Source organism: Hypanus sabinus, chromosome 8 (genome assembly GCF_030144855.1).
Source record: "Hypanus sabinus isolate sHypSab1 chromosome 8, sHypSab1.hap1, whole genome shotgun sequence".
Lineage (NCBI taxonomy): Eukaryota > Metazoa > Chordata > Chondrichthyes > Myliobatiformes > Dasyatidae > Hypanus > Hypanus sabinus.
Genome location: NC_082713.1, coordinates 75,016,087 through 75,031,441, shown reverse-complemented (window position 1 = coordinate 75,031,441; position 15,355 = coordinate 75,016,087). Strand labels below are relative to the sequence as shown.

General features: G+C 57.7%; 1 protein-coding gene across 1 annotated transcript in view; it reads right to left on the bottom strand.

Moving 5' to 3' along the window:
* Positions 1-441: 441 nt before the first annotated feature.
* LOC132397637 (gamma-aminobutyric acid receptor subunit alpha-3-like) overlaps positions 442-15,355 on the bottom strand; it is a 335,495-nt gene continuing 320,581 nt past the window's right edge. The window contains exon 10 of the mRNA XM_059976409.1: positions 442-750. Coding sequence (XP_059832392.1) covers positions 442-750 — 309 coding nt within the window. The remainder of the gene's footprint in view (positions 751-15,355) is intronic.

The following is a 15,355-nucleotide window of genomic DNA, read 5'->3' as shown; positions in this document are numbered from 1 at the left end:
GAGAGTGAGGTCATTAAGCACCAATGCTTGCATAAGTAGCCTTCACTAATGAGAACAGGAACTCCCAAGTGAGTGGAAAGTAAGAAGACATGGCCAATGCCAGAGGGTGGAATCACGTGTGAACCAAGTCTGAGAGAGAAGCAGGAATGAGGGAGGTGCTGTGGGAGCATGACGGTGAAACCATCCGCACTAAGTATGAAAGTGAGTGTGAGAGATGTCCTCAGCCAGTGAAGACACAAAGACAAGTGGCAGATATAACCTCTCAATTATCAAGGTACCCAGCCTCGTATGAACACACCTCCAATTATGTGGCATGCAAACAGTTAAATACAACTTCATTAAGTCAAACAATGAACAGGCACGTCCTTTCAAACACGTTACACTGCTTTCTTTAGAAACCACTTACAAAGAAACCACCTGAGAACAAGCTGAGAGTGGAGTCTATTTCTGGGGAATCATGCCTTTAATTATTGGCTCCCTGTTGACGTATGTGGCCCAGTAAACCAAGTTGAAGATTACAAAGAGAACAGGGAAGATGATCCGGGACATTTTGTCAACCTTGCTGACACTGTTGTAAGTCTTCTTGCTCTCCAGCAGCTTCTCCTCGACCTTGCCCAGCTTGGCGTGAGCCCCTGCACTCTTCGCTATGGTGGCTAGCCCAGGATCCTTGGTGATGTTCAGCGTGTAGGTCGTCCCCACAATATTGTATGTGTTGTTGGTTTTCTTCGCTAGAGTTACCGGCTCTCTTTTCTGAAATGCAGAACGTGTTTAAAAGTCAAGCTGATGCTGAATAATTGATATCTAAGCGGGAGTTAGATCACATGTGGCAAAACAAGACTGGAGTGACAGATGATGAACTGAGCCATGCCTTTATCCCATTGATCTGCTAACTGTCTGCTTGTTCCAAAGATCTGGCTAACCAAGAGATGAAAGGTTGTTACTAATCCAGCTAATCTCTTGACTTCTTCTCTGTCGTATCCTGTTCAGCCCACATGTCAGATGCTCATTGGGAAGTGGATGTTCTCAAGAAGTGAACAGGAGGAAGCAGGAAGGGCAGGATCTAGAAGGAGAACTCAGGTTGGGACAGAGTGGAGCCATTGTTTAAGGTGAGGATCACTGTAGGTTCAGATAAATCCAATGGAAGATTTAATTACAGATTCAAAAAGTTACAGAACAACAGAAAGCCACTTGGCCATGTGTCCTTGCCAGCTGGAGCAGGTGTCAGTCAATAACTTTGTCTGTCATGCTTCTTCAGGTAACCCAGGTATAGGGAAATGGCTGCTGCCATCTCCTTAGACAGTGATTTCCTAATAACCTGTCCTGATCCTCAGATCCCCAGTTATTAAGGCATTAAGAGGATAGCTTGAGGTGATTTTATGCACCTCAATTAAACTACCCCTCGGTTTCTTCACACAACAAAAATGTTCCCTGTTTTGAAATTTTTAGTTAAACCTGACTCTTTTTGGAGAGCTTAAGCACTCCACTGCCTCTTGTGTGAAGAGCTATCTCTTTACATTGCTCAGTGCTGCACTTCTCTCTCTCTCTCTCTCGAAGCTGCTGTCTGTCTATGCACCTTGGCCGAGTCCATGGCTCACCAGGTGGTAAAACATGCATCGAGTGGTAAAGAAGGCCCCTAGCATGCTTGCCTTTATCGGTTAGTGCATTGAGATGGAGGTTGGAAAACCACGCAGCAGCTGTATGAACTTTGAGATGAGTATTGTGTTAGAGTGTACTGTTCAGGCTGGATGTGGAGAAGTAACCCAAGGTGCAGAGCATTAACGAGAAGCAGAGGTTGGACGACATGGGCTGTTTTATTTGGAGATCCAGAAACTGAGCGGTGACTTGATACATTATGAGGAGCATAGAGACTTTTACAGTCAAATGCCGGTAGCATAGCTTTGAAGTAAGAGTGGGAAAGTTGCAAAGAGATGCACTGCCGGGAAAGTGGTGATAGACACATGAACAGACAGGTAAGGGACGGATAGGGACCATGTACCGGTGAATTTTAATCAGCCTAATGGTTAATACAGACATGGTTCCGTGTATCATACTCTTAGATATCAGCCTTCAACTTTCAGTATTCGTGAGAGTAAATGTGACTCCCTACACTCTACGCTCATGATTTATCCCTTCCAGTGTAAGTGAGTCTGCTTGAGCTGACCTGCCAGAGTTCAGCTGTGATCACAGGTCACAGGTCAGCCACAGCCAGCTCAGTCCACCAGCTCACAGGCGAAAACCAGCAGAGTGAGGTCTCACTGAGTGTCACGCTCACACCTCTCCACAGCCCGTCTTCCAGGAGTTCACCGAAAGAAAAGCATGCAAGCACTGTCTAGTAGTCAGCTCTGAGCCTGGCTCTGAGGAGCAGGGCAGTCTGAGAGCGCTTTCACTACCAGCCCTGCCACTTCACTACAGCTGACCACTGACCGTCCTGTTCCAAACATAAGGCAGGGCGAGTAATGCGATTGTAAACACGAAGCCACATCGGCAGGTGGGGAGACCTGAGATTCAAGTTCACGACATTATTGCCTGAATCTGAAGACAGCCCAGGCGAGAGCTGTGAGTGACAAATCAACTCCTGGGAGAGAGGTGCAGTGGGCTCACCTGTTCCTGGGCAGGGCGTGGGGTGGGTGCACCAACTCCTGGTTCAGGAGTGGAGGGGTAGGGTGGGCTCATCAACTCCTGGTTGAGGGGTGGAGGGGTAGGGTGGGCTCACCAACTCCTGGTTGAGGGGTGGAGGGGTAGGGCGAGTTCACCAACTCCTGGTTGAGGGGTGGAGGGGTAGTGGGGTCAAAAACTCCTGGTTGAGGGGTGGAGGGGTAGGGAGGGCTCAACAAATCCTGGTTGAGGGGTGGAGGTGTACGGTGGGCTCACCAACTCCTGGTTGAGGAGTGGAGGGGTGGGTTGGGCTCACCAACTCCTGGTTGAGGGGTGGAGGGGTAGGGTGGGCTCACCAACTCCTGGTTGAGGGGTGGAGGGGTAGGGCGAGTCCAACAACACTTGGTTGAGGGGTGGAGGGGTAGGGAGAGTTCACCAACTCCTGGTTGAGGTGTGGAGGGGTGTGATGGGCTCACCAACTCCTGGTTGAGGGATGGAGGAGTAGGGTGAGTTCACCATACTGCTGGTTGAGGGGTTGAGGGCTGAGATCACCTGACCAACTCCTGGTAGAGGGGTGGAGGGGTAGTGTGGGGTCAAAAACTCCTGGTTCAGGGGTGGAGGGGTAGGATGGGCTCACCAACTCCTGGCTGAGGGGTGGAGTGGTATGGTGGGCTCACCAACTCCTGGTTGAGGGGTGGAGGGGTAGGGTGGGGTCAAAAACTTCTGGTTGAGCGGTGGAGGGGTAGGGAGGACTCACCAACACCTGGTTGAGGAGTGGAGGGGAAGGGTGGGCTCACCTACTAGTGGTTGAGGGGTGGAGGGATAGGGAGGGCTCACCAACTCCTGGTTGAGAGGTGGAGGTGTAGGTTGGGCTCACTAACTACTGGTTGAGGGGTGGAGGGGTAGGGTGGGCTCACCAACTCCTGGTTGAGGGGTGGAGGGGTAGGGCGAGTCCAACAACACTTGGTTGAGGGGTGGAGGGGTAGGGAGAGTTCACCAACTCCTGGTTGAGGGGTGGAGGGGTAGGGAGAGTTCACCAACTCCTGGTTGAGGGGTGGAGGGGTGTGATGGGCTCACCAACTCCTGGATGAGGGATGGAGGAGTAGGGTGAGTTCACCATACTGCTGGTTGAGGGGTTGAGGGCTGAGATCAGCTGACCAACTCCTGGTAGAGGGGTGGAGGGGTAGTGTGGGGTCAAAAACTCCTGGTTGAGGGGTGGAGGGGTAGGGTGGGCTCACCAACTGCTGGTTGAGGGGTGGAGGGGTAGGGCGAGTCCAACAACACTTGGTTGAGGGGTGGAGGGGTAGGGAGAGTTCACCAACTCCTGGTTGAGGGGTGGAGGGGTAGGGTGGGCTCACCAACTCCTGGCTGAGGGGTGGAGGGGTATGGTGGGCTCACCAACTCCTGGTTGAGGGGTGGAGGGGTAGGGTGGGGTCAAAAACTTCTGGTTGAGCGGTGGAGGGGTAGGGAGGACTCACCAACACCTGGTTGAGGAGTGGAGGGGAAGGGTGGGCTCACCTACTAGTGGTTGAGGGGTGGAGGGATAGGGAGGGCTCACCAACTCCTGGTTGAGAGGTGGAGGTGTAGGTTGGGCTCACTAACTACTGGTTGAGGGGTGGAGGGGTAGGGTGGGCTCACCAACTCCTGGTTGAGGGGTGGAGGGGTAGGGTGGGCTCACCAACTGCTGGTTGAGGGGTGGAGGGGTAGGGTGGAGTCATTAACTCCTGGTTGAGGGGTGGAGGGGTAGGGTGGAGTCATTAACTCCTGGTTGAGGGGTGGAGGGGAAGGGAGGGCTCACGAACTCCTGCTTGAGGGGTGGTGGGTGAGATGGGCTCAGCAACTCCTGGTTCAGAGGTGGAGTGGTAGGGTGGGATCATCAAAGCCTGGTTGAGGGTTGGAGGGGTAGGGTGGACTCACCAACTCCTGGTTGAGGGGTGGAGGGGTGCGATGGGTTCACCAAGTACTGGTTGAGGGGTGGAGCGGTAGAGTGGGCTCACCAACTCCTGGTTGAGGGGTGGAGGGGTAGGGTGGGTTCACCAACTCCTGGTTGAGGGGTGGAGGGGTAGGGAGGACTCACCAACACATGGTTGAGGAGTGGAGGGGTAGGGTGGGCTCACCAACTACTGGTTGAGGGGTGGTGAGGTGAGATGGGCTCACGAACTCCTGGTTGAGGGGTGGTGGGTGAGATGGGCTCAGCAACTCCTGCTTCAGAGGTGGAGTGGTAGGGTGGGATCACCAAAGCCTGGTTGAGGTGTGGGGGAGTAGGGTGGCCTCAACAACTCCAGGTTGAGGGGTGGGGGGGAAGGGTGGCCTCACCAAATCCTGGTTGAGGGGTGGTGGGCTGAGATGGGCTAATCAACTCCTGGTTGAGAGTGGAGGGGTAGGGTGAGTTCACCGTACCCCTGGTTGAGGGGTAGAGGGGTAGGGCAGGCTCACCAACTCCTGGTTGAGGGATGGAGGGGTAGGGTAGGCTCACCAACTTCTGTTTGAGGGGTTGAAGGGTAGGGAGGACTCACCAACACCTGGTTGAGGAGTGGAGGGGTAGGGTGGGCTTACCAGCTACAGGTTGAGGAGTGGAGGGGAAGGGTGGGTTCACCAACTACTGGTTGAGGGGTGGAGGCGTAGGGAGGGCTCACCAACTCCTGCTTGAGGGGTGGTGAGGTGAGTTGGGCTCACCAAATCCTGGTTGAGGGATGGTGGGTGAGATGGGCTCAGCAACTCTTGGTTCAGGGGTGGAGTCGTAGGGTGGTCTCACCAAAGCCTGGTTGAGGGATGGGGGGGGGGGTAGGGTGGCCTCACCAACTCCTGTTTGAGGGGTGGAGTGGTGAGATGGGCTCACCAACTCCTGGTTGAGGGATGGAGGAGTAGGGTGAGTTCACCATACTGCTGGTTGAGGGGTGGAGGGCTGAGATCGGCTGACCAACTCCAGGTTGAGGGGTGAGGGGGGAAGGCTGGCCTCACCAAATCCTGGTTGAGGGGTGGAGGGGTGCGATGGGTTCACCAAGTACTGGTTGAGGGGTGGAGCTGTAGAGTGGGCTCACCAACTCCTGGTTGAGGGTTGGAGGGGTAGGGTGGACTCACCAACTACTGGTTGAGGGGTGGAGGGGTAGAGTGGGCTCACCAACTCCTGGTTGAGGGTTGGAGGGGTAGGGTGGACTCACCAACTCCTGGTTGAGGGGTGGAGGGGTAGAGTGGGCTCACCAACTCCTGGTTGAGGGTTGGAGGGTTAGGGTGGACTCACCAACTCCTGTTTGAGGGTGGATGGGTGAGATGGGCTCACCAACTTCTGGTTCAGGGGTGGAGGGGTAGGGTGGGCTCACCAACTCCCGGTTGAGCGGTGGAGGGGTAGGGAGGACTCACCAACACCTGGTTGAGGAGTGGAGGGGAAGGGTGGGCTCACCTACTAGTGGTTGAGGGGTGGAGGGATAGGGAGGGCTCACCAACTCCTGGTTGAGAGGTGGAGGTGTAGGTTGGGCTCACTAACTACTGGTTGAGGGGTGGAGGGGTAGGGTGGGCTCACCAACTCCTGGTTGAGGGGTGGAGGGGTAGGGTGGGCTCACCAACTGCTGGTTGAGGGGTGGAGGGGTAGGGTGGAGTCATTAACTCCTGGTTGAGGGGTGGAGGGGTAGGGTGGAGTCATTAACTCCTGGTTGAGGGGTGGAGGGGAAGGGAGGGCTCACGAACTCCTGCTTGAGGGGTGGTGGGTGAGATGGGCTCAGCAACTCCTGGTTCAGAGGTGGAGTGGTAGGGTGGGATCATCAAAGCCTGGTTGAGGGTTGGAGGGGTAGGGTGGACTCACTAACTCCTGGTTGAGGGGTGGAGGGGTGCGATGGGTTCACCAAGTACTGGTTGAGGGGTGGAGCGGTAGAGTGGGCTCACCAACTCCTGGTTGAGGGGTGGAGGGGTAGGGTGGGTTCACCAACTCCTGGTTGAGGGGTGGAGGGGTAGGGAGGACTCACCAACACATGGTTGAGGAGTGGAGGGGTAGGGTGAGCTCACCAACTACTGGTTGAGGGGTGGTGAGGTGAGATGGGCTCACCAACTCCTGGTTGAGGGGTGGTGGGTGAGATGGGCTCAGCAACTCCTGCTTCAGAGGTGGAGTGGTAGGGTGGGATCACCAAAGCCTGGTTGAGGTGTGGGGGAGTAGGGTGGCCTCAACAACTCCAGGTTGAGGGGTGGGGGGGAAGGGTGGCCTCACCAAATCCTGGTTGAGGGGTGGTGGGCTGAGATGGGCTAATCAACTCCTGGTTGAGAGTGGAGGGGTAGGGTGAGTTCACCGTACCCCTGGTTGAGGGGTAGAGGGGTAGGGCAGGCTCACCAACTCCTGGTTGAGGGATGGAGGGGTAGGGTAGGCTCACCAACTTCTGTTTGAGGGGTTGAAGGGTAGGGAGGACTCACCAACACCTGGTTGAGGAGTGGAGGGGTAGGGTGGGCTTACCAGCTACAGGTTGAGGAGTGGAGGGGAAGGGTGGGTTCACCAACTACTGGTTGAGGGGTGGAGGCGTATGGAGGGCTCACCAACTCCTGCTTGAGGGGTGGTGAGGTGAGTTGGGCTCACCAAATCCTGGTTGAGGGATGGTGGGTGAGATGGGCTCAGCAACTCTTGGTTCAGGGGTGGAGTCGTAGGGTGGTCTCACCAAAGCCTGGTTGAGGGGTGGGGGGGGTAGGGTGGCCTCACCAACTCCTGTTTGAGGGGTGGAGTGGTGAGATGGGCTCACCAACTCCTGGTTGAGGGATGGAGGAGTAGGGTGAGTTCACCATACTGCTGGTTGAGGGGTGGAGGGCTGAGATCAGCTGACCAACTCCAGGTTGAGGGGTGAGGGGGGAAGGCTGGCCTCACCAAATCCTGGTTGAGGGGTGGAGGGGTGCGATGGGTTCACCAAGTACTGGTTGAGGGGTGGAGCTGTAGAGTGGGCTCACCAACTCCTGGTTGAGGGTTGGAGGGGTAGGGTGGACTCACCAACTCCTGGTTGAGGGGTGGAGGGGTAGAGTGGGCTCACCAACTCCTGGTTGAGGGTTGGAGGGTTAGGGTGGACTCACCAACTCCTGTTTGAGGGTGGATGGGTGAGATGGGCTCACCAACTTCTGGTTCAGGGGTGGAGGGGTAGGGTGGGCTCACCAACTCCCGGTTGAGGGGGGTAGGGGTAGGGTGGACTCTCTAACTCCTGGTTGAGGCGTGGTGGTGTAGGGAGGGCTCACCATCTCCTGCTTGAGCGGTGGTGAGGTCAGATGGGCTCACCAAATCCTGGTTAGTGGTGGAGGGGTAGGGTGGGCTCACCAAATCCTGGTTGAGGGGTGGAGGGGTAGGGTATCTCACTAACTCTGGTTGAGGGGTGGAGGGATAGGGCGAGTTCACCAACTCTTGGTTGAGGGGTGGAGGGGTAGGGTGTACTCACCAACTCCTGCTTGAGGGGTGGAGGGGTAGGGAGGGATCACAATCTCCTGCTTGAGGGGTGCTGAGTTGAGATGGGCGCACCAACTCCTGGTTGAGGGGTGGTGGGTGAGATGGTCTCAGCAACTCCTGGTTCAGGTGTGGAGTGGTAGGGTGGGCTCACCAACTCCTGGTTGAGGGGTGGAGGGGAAGGGCGAGTTCAGCAAATCCTGATTGAGGGGTGGAGGGGTAGGGCGAGTTCACCAACTCCTGGTTGAGGGGTGGAGAGGTGAGATAGGCTCACCAACTCCTGGTTCAGGATTGGAGGAGTAGGGTGGGCTCACCAACTACTGGTTGAGGAGTGAAGGGGTAGGGTGGGCTCACCAACTCCTGGTCGAGGGGTGGAGGGGTAGGGTGGGCTCACCAACTCCTGGTCGAGGGGTGGAGGGGTAGGGTGGGCTCACCAACTACTGGTTGAAGGGTGGAGGGGTAGGGTGGGCTCACCAACTCCTGGTTGAGGGGTGGAGTGGTAGGGTGGGATCATCAAAGCCTGGTTGAGGGTTGGAGGGGTAGGGTGGACTCACCAACTCCTGGTTGAGGGGTGGAGGGGTGCGATGGGTTCACCAAGTACTGGTTGAGGGGTGGAGCGGTAGAGTGGGCTCACCAACTCCTGGTTGAGGGGTGGAGGGGTAGGGTGGGTTCACCAACTCCTGGTTGAGGGGTGGAGGGGTAGGGAGGACTCACCAACACATGGTTGAGGAGTGGAGGGGTAGGGTGGGCTCACCAACTACTGGTTGAGGGGTGGTGAGGTGAGATGGGCTCACGAACTCCTGGTTGAGGGGTGGTGGGTGAGATGGGCTCAGCAACTCCTGCTTCAGAGGTGGAGTGGTAGGGTGGGATCACCAAAGCCTGGTTGAGGTGTGGGGGAGTAGGGTGGCCTCAACAACTCCAGGTTGAGGGGTGGGGGGGAAGGGTGGCCTCACCAAATCCTGGTTGAGGGGTGGTGGGCTGAGATGGGCTAATCAACTCCTGGTTGAGAGTGGAGGGGTAGGTTGAGTTCACCGTACCCCTGGTTGAGGGGTAGAGGGGTAGGGCAGGCTCACCAACTCCTGGTTGAGGGATGGAGGGGTAGGGTAGGCTCACCAACTTCTGTTTGAGGGGTTGAAGGGTAGGGAGGACTCACCAACACCTGGTTGAGGAGTGGAGGGGTAGGGTGGGCTTACCAGCTACAGGTTGAGGAGTGGAGGGGAAGGGTGGGTTCACCAACTACTGGTTGAGGGGTGGAGGCGTAGGGAGGGCTCACCAACTCCTGCTTGAGGGGTGGTGAGGTGAGTTGGGCTCACCAAATCCTGGTTGAGGGATGGTGGGTGAGATGGGCTCAGCAACTCTTGGTTCAGGGGTGGAGTCGTAGGGTGGTCTCACCAAAGCCTGGTTGAGGGATGGGGGGGGGTAGGGTGGCCTCACCAACTCCTGTTTGAGGGGTGGAGTGGTGAGATGGGCTCACCAACTCCTGGTTGAGGGATGGAGGAGTAGGGTGAGTTCACCATACTGCTGGTTGAGGGGTGGAGGGCTGAGATCGGCTGACCAACTCCAGGTTGAGGGGTGAGGGGGGAAGGCTGGCCTCACCAAATCCTGGTTGAGGGGTGGAGGGGTGCGATGGGTTCACCAAGTACTGGTTGAGGGGTGGAGCTGTAGAGTGGGCTCACCAACTCCTGGTTGAGGGTTGGAGGGGTAGGGTGGACTCACCAACTACTGGTTGAGGGGTGGAGGGGTAGAGTGGGCTCACCAACTCCTGGTTGAGGGTTGGAGGGGTAGGGTGGACTCACCAACTCCTGGTTGAGGGGTGGAGGGGTAGAGTGGGCTCACCAACTCCTGGTTGAGGGTTGGAGGGTTAGGGTGGACTCACCAACTCCTGTTTGAGGGTGGATGGGTGAGATGGGCTCATCAACTTCTGGTTCAGGGGTGGAGGGGTAGGGTGGGCTCACCAACTCCCGGTTGAGCGGTGGAGGGGTAGGGAGGACTCACCAACACCTGGTTGAGGAGTGGAGGGGAAGGGTGGGCTCACCTACTAGTGGTTGAGGGGTGGAGGGATAGGGAGGGCTCACCAACTCCTGGTTGAGAGGTGGAGGTGTAGGTTGGGCTCACTAACTACTGGTTGAGGGGTGGAGGGGTAGGGTGGGCTCACCAACTCCTGGTTGAGGGGTGGAGGGGTAGGGTGGGCTCACCAACTGCTGGTTGAGGGGTGGAGGGGTAGGGTGGAGTCATTAACTCCTGGTTGAGGGGTGGAGGGGTAGGGTGGAGTCATTAACTCCTGGTTGAGGGGTGGAGGGGAAGGGAGGGCTCACGAACTCCTGCTTGAGGGGTGGTGGGTGAGATGGGCTCAGCAACTCCTGGTTCAGAGGTGGAGTGGTAGGGTGGGATCATCAAAGCCTGGTTGAGGGTTGGAGGGGTAGGGTGGACTCACTAACTCCTGGTTGAGGGGTGGAGGGGTGCGATGGGTTCACCAAGTACTGGTTGAGGGGTGGAGCGGTAGAGTGGGCTCACCAACTCCTGGTTGAGGGGTGGAGGGGTAGGGTGGGTTCACCAACTCCTGGTTGAGGGGTGGAGAGGTAGGGAGGACTCACCAACACATGGTTGAGGAGTGGAGGGGTAGGGTGAGCTCACCAACTACTGGTTGAGGGGTGGTGAGGTGAGATGGGCTCACCAACTCCTGGTTGAGGGGTGGTGGGTGAGATGGGCTCAGCAACTCCTGCTTCAGAGGTGGAGTGGTAGGGTGGGATCACCAAAGCCTGGTTGAGGTGTGGGGGAGTAGGGTGGCCTCAACAACTCCAGGTTGAGGGGTGGGGGGGAAGGGTGGCCTCACCAAATCCTGGTTGAGGGGTGGTGGGCTGAGATGGGCTAATCAACTCCTGGTTGAGAGTGGAGGGGTAGGGTGAGTTCACCGTACCCCTGGTTGAGGGGTAGAGGGGTAGGGCAGGCTCACCAACTCCTGGTTGAGGGATGGAGGGGTAGGGTAGGCTCACCAACTTCTGTTTGAGGGGTTGAAGGGTAGGGAGGACTCACCAACACCTGGTTGAGGAGTGGAGGGGTAGGGTGGGCTTACCAGCTACAGGTTGAGGAGTGGAGGGAAGGGTGGGTTCACCAACTACTGGTTGAGGGGTGGAGGCGTATGGAGGGCTCACCAACTCCTGCTTGAGGGGTGGTGAGGTGAGTTGGGCTCACCAAATCCTGGTTGAGGGATGGTGGGTGAGATGGGCTCAGCAACTCTTGGTTCAGGGGTGGAGTCGTAGGGTGGTCTCACCAAAGCCTGGTTGAGGGGTGGGGGGGGTAGGGTGGCCTCACCAACTCCTGTTTGAGGGGTGGAGTGGTGAGATGGGCTCACCAACTCCTGGTTGAGGGATGGAGGAGTAGGGTGAGTTCACCATACTGCTGGTTGAGGGGTGGAGGGCTGAGATCAGCTGACCAACTCCAGGTTGAGGGGTGAGGGGGGAAGGCTGGCCTCACCAAATCCTGGTTGAGGGGTGGAGGGGTGCGATGGGTTCACCAAGTACTGGTTGAGGGGTGGAGCTGTAGAGTGGGCTCACCAACTCCTGGTTGAGGGTTGGAGGGGTAGGGTGGACTCACCAACTCCTGGTTGAGGGGTGGAGGGGTAGAGTGGGCTCACCAACTCCTGGTTGAGGGTTGGAGGGTTAGGGTGGACTCACCAACTCCTGTTTGAGGGTGGATGGGTGAGATGGGCTCACCAACTTCTGGTTCAGGGGTGGAGGGGTAGGGTGGGCTCACCAACTCCCGGTTGAGGGGGGTAGGGGTAGGGTGGACTCTCTAACTCCTGGTTGAGGCGTGGTGGTGTAGGGAGGGCTCACCATCTCCTGCTTGAGCGGTGGTGAGGTCAGATGGGCTCACCAAATCCTGGTTAGTGGTGGAGGGGTAGGGTGGGCTCACCAAATCCTGGTTGAGGGGTGGAGGGGTAGGGTATCTCACTAACTCTGGTTGAGGGGTGGAGGGATAGGGCGAGTTCACCAACTCTTGGTTGAGGGGTGGAGGGGTAGGGTGTACTCACCAACTCCTGCTTGAGGGGTGGAGGGGTAGGGAGGGATCACAATCTCCTGCTTGAGGGGTGCTGAGTTGAGATGGGCGCACCAACTCCTGGTTGAGGGGTGGTGGGTGAGATGGTCTCAGCAACTCCTGGTTCAGGTGTGGAGTGGTAGGGTGGGCTCACCAACTCCTGGTTGAGGGGTGGAGGGGAAGGGCGAGTTCAGCAAATCCTGATTGAGGGGTGGAGGGGTAGGGCGAGTTCACCAACTCCTGGTTGAGGGGTGGAGAGGTGAGATAGGCTCACCAACTCCTGGTTCAGGATTGGAGGAGTAGGGTGGGCTCACCAACTACTGGTTGAGGAGTGAAGGGGTAGGGTGGGCTCACCAACTCCTGGTCGAGGGGTGGAGGGGTAGGGTGGGCTCACCAACTCCTGGTCGAGGGGTGGAGGGGTAGGGTGGGCTCACCAACTACTGGTTGAAGGGTGGAGGGGTAGGGTGGGCTCACCAACTCCTGGTTGAGGGGTGGAGGGGTAGTGTGGTTTCACCAGCTCCTGGTTGAGGGGTGGAGGGGTAGGGTTGGCTCACCAAATACTGGTTGAGGGGTGGAGGGGTAGGGTGGGCTAACCAACTCCTGGTTGAGGGGTGGAGGGGTGAGGTGGGTTCACCAGCTCCTGCTTGAGGTGTGGAGGGGTAGTGTGGGTTCACCAACTCCTGGTTGAGGGGTGGAGGGGTAGTGTGGGTTCACCAGCTCCTGCTTGAGGGGTGGAGGGGTAGGGTGAGTTCACCAGCTTCTGGTTGAAGGTGGATGGGTGAGATGTGCTCACCAACTCCTGGTTCAGGTGTGGAGGGGTAGACCGAGTTCACCAACTCTTGGTTGAGGGGTGGAGGGGTAGGGTGGACTCACCAACTACTGGTTGAGGGGTGGAGGGATATGGTGGGCACACCAACTACTGGTTGAGAGGTGGAGGGGTAGGGTGGGCTCACCAACTTCTGTTTGAGGGGGGGAGGGGTAGTGAGGACTCACCAACTACTTGTTGAGGGGTGGAGGGATAGGGTGGGCTCACCAACTCCTGGTTGAGGAGTGGAGGGGTAAGGTGGGCTCACCAACTACTGGTTGAGCAGTGGAGGGGTAGGGTAGGCTCACCAACTCCTGGTTGAGGGGTGGAGGGGTAGGGTGGGCTCACCAACTACTGGTTGAGGGGTGGAGGGGTAGGGTTGGCTCACCAAATACTGGTTGAGGGGTGGAGGGGTAGGGTGGGCTAACCAACTCCTGGTTGAGGGGTGGAGGGGAAGGGTGGGCTCACCAACATCTGGTTGAGGGGTGGAGGGGTAGGGTATCTCACTAACTCCTGGTTGAGGGGTGGAGGGGTAGGGAGGGCTGACGAACTCCTGCTTGAGGGGTGGTGAGGTGAGATGGGCTTACCAACTCCTGGTTGAGGGGTGGAGTGGTAGGGTTTGCTCACCAAAGCCTGGTTAAGGGGTGAGGGGGTAGGGTGGCCTCACCAAATTCTGTTTGAGGAGTGGAGGGGTAGGGTGGGCTCACCAACTCCTGGTTGAGGGGTGGAGGGGTAGGGTGGGTTCACCAGCTCCTGGTTGAGGGGTGGAGGGGTAGAGTGGGCTCACCAACTACTGGTTGAGGGGTGGAGTGGTAGGGTAGGCTCACCAACTCCTGGTTGAGGAGTGGAGGGGTAGGGTTGGCTCACCAAATACTGGTTGAGGGGTGGAGGGGTAGGGATGCCTCACCAACTCCTGGTTGAGGGTTGAGGGGGTAGGGAGGCCTAACCAACTCCTGGTTAGGGGTGGAGTGGTGCGATGGGTTCACCAACTATTGGTTGAGGGGTGGAGGGGTAGGGTATCTCACTAACTCCTGGTTGAGAGGTGGAGGGGTAGGGAGGGCTCACGAACTCCTGCTTGAGCGGTGGTGAGTTGAGATGGGCTCACCAACTCCTGGTTGAGGGGTGGAGGGGTAGGGTGGCTCGCCAACTCCAGGTTGAGGGTGGAGGGGTAGGGTGGGTGCACCAACTCCTGGTTCTGGGGTGGAGGGGTACGGTGGGCTCACAAAAATCTGTCTGAGGGGTGGAGAGGTAGGGAGGACTCACCAACTCCTGGTTGAGGAGTGGAGGGGTAGGGTGGGCTAACCAACTACTGGTTGAGGGGTGGAGGGGTGAGATGGGCTCACCAACTCCTGGTTGAGGGATGGAGGAGTAGGGTGATTTCACCATACTGCTGGTTGAGGTGTGTACGGCTGAGATCGGCTGACCAACTCCAGGTTGAGGGGTGGGGGGGTAGTGTGGGTTCACCAGCTCCTGGTTGAGGAGTGGAGGGGTAGGGTGGGCTCACCAAGTCCTGGTTGAGGGGAGGAGGGGTAGTGTGGGTTCACCAGCTCCTGGTTGAGGAGTGGAGGGGTAGGGTGGGCTCACCAAGTCCTGGTTGAGGAGTGGAGGGGTAGGGTGGGCTCACCAAGTCCTGGTTGAGGGGTGGAGGGGTAAGGTGGGCTCACCAACTACTGGTTGAGGGGTGGAGGGGTAGGGTAGGCTCACCAACTCCTAGTTGAGGAGTGGAGGGGTAGGGTTGGCTCACCAAATACTGGTTGAGGGGTGGAGGGGTAGGGTGGGCTCACCAACTCCTGCTTGAGGGGTGGAGGGGTAGTGTGGGTTCACCAGCTCCTGCTTGAGGGGTGGAGGCGTAGGGTTGGCTCACCAACTCCTGGTTGAGGGGTGGAGTGGTAGGGTATCTCACTAACTCCTGGTTGAGGGGTGGAGGGGTAGGGAGGGCTCACAAACTCCTGCTTGAGGGGTGGTGAGGTGAGTTGGGCTCACCAAATCCTGGTTGAGGGATGGTGGGTGTGATGGGCTCAGCAACTCTTGGTTCAGGGGTGGAGTGGTAGGGTGGTCTCACCAAAGCCTGGTTGAGGGGTGGGGTGTAGGGTGGCCTCACCAACTCCTGTTTGAGGGGTGGAGGGGTGAGATGGGCTCACCAACTCCTGGTTGAGGGATGGAGGAGTAGGGTGAGTTCACCATACTGCTGGTTGAGGGGTGGAGGGCTGAGATCGGCTGACCAACTCCAGGTTGAGGGGTGAGGGGGGAAGGCTGGCCTCACCAAATCCTGGTTGAGGGGTGGAGGGGTGCGATGGGTTCACCAAATACTGGTTGATTTGTGGAGCTGTAGAGTGGGCTCACCAACTCCTGGTTGAGGGTTGGAGGGGTAGGGTGGACTCACCAACTCCTGGTTGAGGGGTGGAGGGGTAGAGTGGGCTCACCAACTCCTGGTTGAGGGTTGGAGGGTTAGGGTGGACTCACCAACTCCTGGTTGAGGGTGGATGGGTGAGATGGGCTCACCAACTTCTGGTTCAGGG